General features: G+C 42.2%; 1 protein-coding gene across 2 annotated transcripts in view; it reads left to right on the top strand.

Annotated features, from left to right (window-relative positions):
- Window positions 1-4,043, top strand: part of LOC117941670 (seizure protein 6-like) — a 301,601-nt gene that overhangs the window by 273,733 nt on the left and 23,825 nt on the right. For both annotated transcript variants that reach the window (XM_034866671.1, XM_034866670.1), the window contains exon 12: window positions 453-644. In XM_034866671.1, coding sequence (XP_034722562.1) covers window positions 453-644 — 192 coding nt within the window. The remainder of the gene's footprint in view (window positions 1-452; window positions 645-4,043) is intronic.

Raw genomic sequence — 4,043 nt, 5'->3', positions numbered from 1 at the left:
CCAATTGAGCATTGTTGCAACGCCACAGCCTACCTGAGTATTGTTGCTGACCATGTCCATCCCTTTATGACCATAATGGTGGACTGGTTTCTTGAACATGACAATGAGTTCGCTGTACTCAAATGGCCTCCACAGTCACCAGATCTCAATCCAATAGAGCATCTTTGGGATGTGGTGGAACGGGAGATTCGCATCATGGATGTGCAGCCGACAAATCTGCGGCAACTGTGTGATGCCATCATGTCAATATGGACCAAACTCCCTGAGGAATGCTTCCAGCACCTTGTTGAATCTATGCCACGAAGAATTGAGGCAGTTCTGAAGGCAAAAGGGGGTCCAACCCGTTACTAGCCTGGGGTACCTAATAAAGTGGCCGGTGAGTATATATATAACGAGGTGAGAAAAAGAAAGACAGAAAATGTTGACAACAACCAACCTTTTTTTCCATCTAGTGGTGTCTTGCCCTGACCCTGGAAAGGTGGATCACAGCAGACGGGTGCTGTCAGGTTCCCATTTCACTGTGGCTTCAACCATCCAGTACATCTGCAACAAGGGCTTCATTCTGTCTGGAAACAGCCTGCTCACCTGCTTCAACCGAGGCTCCTCGGGCCCCAAGTGGAACCAGAAGCTCCCTAAATGCCTGCGTACGTACATGTTTAATTGTTTCTCAAGGCCTACGTAGCTTCACCAGAAAATTAATTAAAAATATGAGACACTAAGATTCCATGTAGTTGACAGCCAGGATTTGCCTGTCTGATTAATCCTGGCCATTTCATTCAGGGTTAAGCCATGTGCATGGAGGTGTAAAAGTAGTAGGCAGGTTTGTAACTTCTCTCTCAATCTCAGTTACTACATAATCACTTTTTATGTGTACAACTGAGTACAACACCAGAGGGACTCTGTACCATTTGTACAATTAGCAGTCATGTAAGCATTAGAACATTGAAATGTTTTCTTTCACTCACACACACACACACACACACACACACACACACACACACACACACACACACACACACAATTTTTAGATACAGTTTATCAGTGTAGTACCTCTGCATCATCTGCTGCTGTCTGCAGCCTGAGGTCTGTCACATAATTAGGAAACTATTTCTATGGAAATTAAGTTCAGTTATGAGAAAAAACTGCTAAAAATACACCTTTTTTTATTTCTGCAGTGGGATCAGACAAGTATGGCCCCTACACACTGCATTTATTTTAATTTACTGGTGACGGATGAAACCTTTTCCTTGTGGTCACTCCATGACATTTCTCTGGGTAAAATTTTTAAAGGAAATTGCATAATAATCAGTATGTTTGTTGTTTATTTCAACCCCTATGAATTGAAATTTACTTAACATTATACAGTCGCTAGAGGGACTTTGGACTTTTATTCTGGTTCTGGTACTAATACTGTATCACAGAATTTTCTCCTACAGTTTTGAATTTGTAGAATACCATGACTAAACTATGTTATCTTACATCTGTCATGTCAAAGATACTGAATATCAGCACAAAATATGAGCTTATATTGGCTTCACTTAAACGTGTACACACACGTCTTATCTTACATCTTCATGCAACGGTTTTGTGTAAAATGTTTTGTGATGGAAATGTTTTCAGTCTTTTGATGATTTGAATGTGCACCAGCTTTCCGCAGTGCCTTGACATCCTGCCATTCCTTTTTCTGATAAAGCTGGCAAGCTAAATGTGCGTCAGTCTGATCAAAATATAATTTCCTCTTCAAACAGCCTTGAAGGCATTAACCTCATTTGCATAAATGTCTCATACTCTGCCTCACCTACTTTCCAAGTGGAGACATTTGTTCGATCGCACTGACTAATAATTAATTTAACCGGACAACGGAAATTACTTTGGAGAAGACAAGTCAGGTCATTGTTATGCATGAGATCAGGATAATGAGCAAAAGACCATTATTATGTCCAAAATATGGAAAATTGTACTTTTAAAAATTCAGGACAGAACTGCAGAGAATGAAGTGTCATGATGTTAAAGTGGAATTGTCTCTCAGATATCACAGACATACTTTCATTTCTAAGACTATGTTCACTCTTAGTGTCTTTTTTTTTTAAGATGAGAGTGTCTGTTTTACATTATAATCCTATGGAGTAAATCGTGAGCGCTTTTTTAAACGCCACTGCAAATTTCTTTTTTTTCTGAAAAAAAAATTCCCTAAGTCAAGCGCATTTGACGGCCGATCAATGACAAGCGGAGTAGCCAGACCTGTCATTTCCAAAAGAACAGCACAGCAAGTTATACGCTTATGTCCTCTTACAGTAATGCATCCATGGGTATGACCAGGTGCTCTCTGTACAGGGAACTCGTTTTTTTATGTAATATTAGCAGCACCTCTCTCTCTGTGTTCTTTCTTTAGCTCGCTCCACTGCTTAATTAACATTAGCCCGGCTCCACATATCGCTCTAGGTATGTAGGACTGTCTAGGCTATCTAGGATGCAGGACTTCTACATTACACACAGTAGGACTACTGTAGCAGTAGTTGATTTTATTTTTCTTGTCAATAAAGATGCCAAGTGTGTACGTAGCCTAATGAAATTTTCCTCCAACCTACCTACTTTGAGTTCCCTAAAGACTTGTAAGTACACATGACATTATTTAATTTCCTTCTATGCTGATGACTATTTCAGTTGGGGCCCAACTCTGACTGGCACAATAACATTAAGTGAAAAATCTTAGTACGTTTTGGTGATTTTGAAGGTCAAAGAATTCTAAATGCCTTGGTTTAAACTGACATCTAAGTATTACATTTTTAATTATTTAATTTCCCCCCTTTTTGTGCTGATCACAACCATGATCCGATTCATGAATTCTGTTCAGCTCTATTTGAGAGCAATGGGATATCAAATTGCATCCATTGTCTCATTATTAAAGGGGTGGTATAGTTACATACAAAATTAATTGCTCCAAATATAGGCAGTTTAAAACATGGTTACCATATTGTTAATTTTGGCAACCATAAGCTGATGCCTGGTTACCATGCCAGCAACCACTTAAAAAAAAAAAAAGTTACCGTTTGTTAAAATTTTATAGGCTCAAAATCGTATCGCTCCTGACTTGAGCCCATATTTATCCTCTGAAGAGTCTGAAAGGGGCTGTACTCAAAATATTGGAAAAAGAAACAGCAGGCCGGAATTGCTCCACGGCCACATGCCGAACCGGTTTTGATAGCCGGATCGGCTATCAATTTAAAGAACAGAGAAGTTCAGATTACAACACACACAGAAGGAGTGTGACTGCACTCAGGACTGTGACAATGGGATATGGAATGAACCAAAATGCAAGGCTAAACAGTAATCAGGTTTATTAAATTATAAAGAGGAAGGGAGGTGCGTGGAGGCAGATGCCAAGAACAGGGAGGAGGGCGGGAGGCTGGGGCAGGATGGTGAGAGACCTGAGTGCTGGAGTAGGATGGCAATGGACCTGGGGACTGGAATAGGACGACAAAGGAACCGAAGCTGAGGAGGAGGCACTGAAGTCCAAAAAACAAAGAAGTCGTATAGGGTAAGGCTGGAAGCGCAATAGGAGGCAGGAAGGTACAGGGAGCCGTAAGGAGGGAACCGAGTGGTGAAGCCATCTGACTGGAGACAATGGTTGCAGGAAACAAGCAAAGAGAAGTATCAGAAATAGGTACAAGAACAAAAAAAAATAAAAATCTACTCAAGGTGGGCAAGGTGGTGAAAGAAGGTGAAACCCTTCTGGCGGCCGGGCAGGTCAGCAAAGGCCCTCTGGAGTCCGGCGAAGACCGTCTGGAGGCCGGGTAGGCCGACGATGGTGGAACCTCACTGAGGGCCAGGTAGGCGAAGGGGCGGCTGGACTGAAGACAGGAGACAGGTCAGCTAGGCTGTGGTCAGACCACAGGAACAGAATTCGGCGGACCCGCAAATCAAGCAACAGGGTCAGGAGCTGGGCAAACCACTGACAAAACATGGGAGACAAGAGTAACTGTGGCACGAAACAGCAAACTCTCTAGGGGGGGGGGGTGCCTGACAAAGGCAAAGTCTCTGGG

The sequence above is a fragment of the Etheostoma cragini genome, chromosome 3 (genome assembly GCF_013103735.1).
Source record: "Etheostoma cragini isolate CJK2018 chromosome 3, CSU_Ecrag_1.0, whole genome shotgun sequence".
NCBI lineage: Eukaryota > Metazoa > Chordata > Actinopteri > Perciformes > Percidae > Etheostoma > Etheostoma cragini.
Note: the sequence above shows the minus strand (reverse complement) of the source record. Positions and strands in the feature narration are given on the sequence as shown.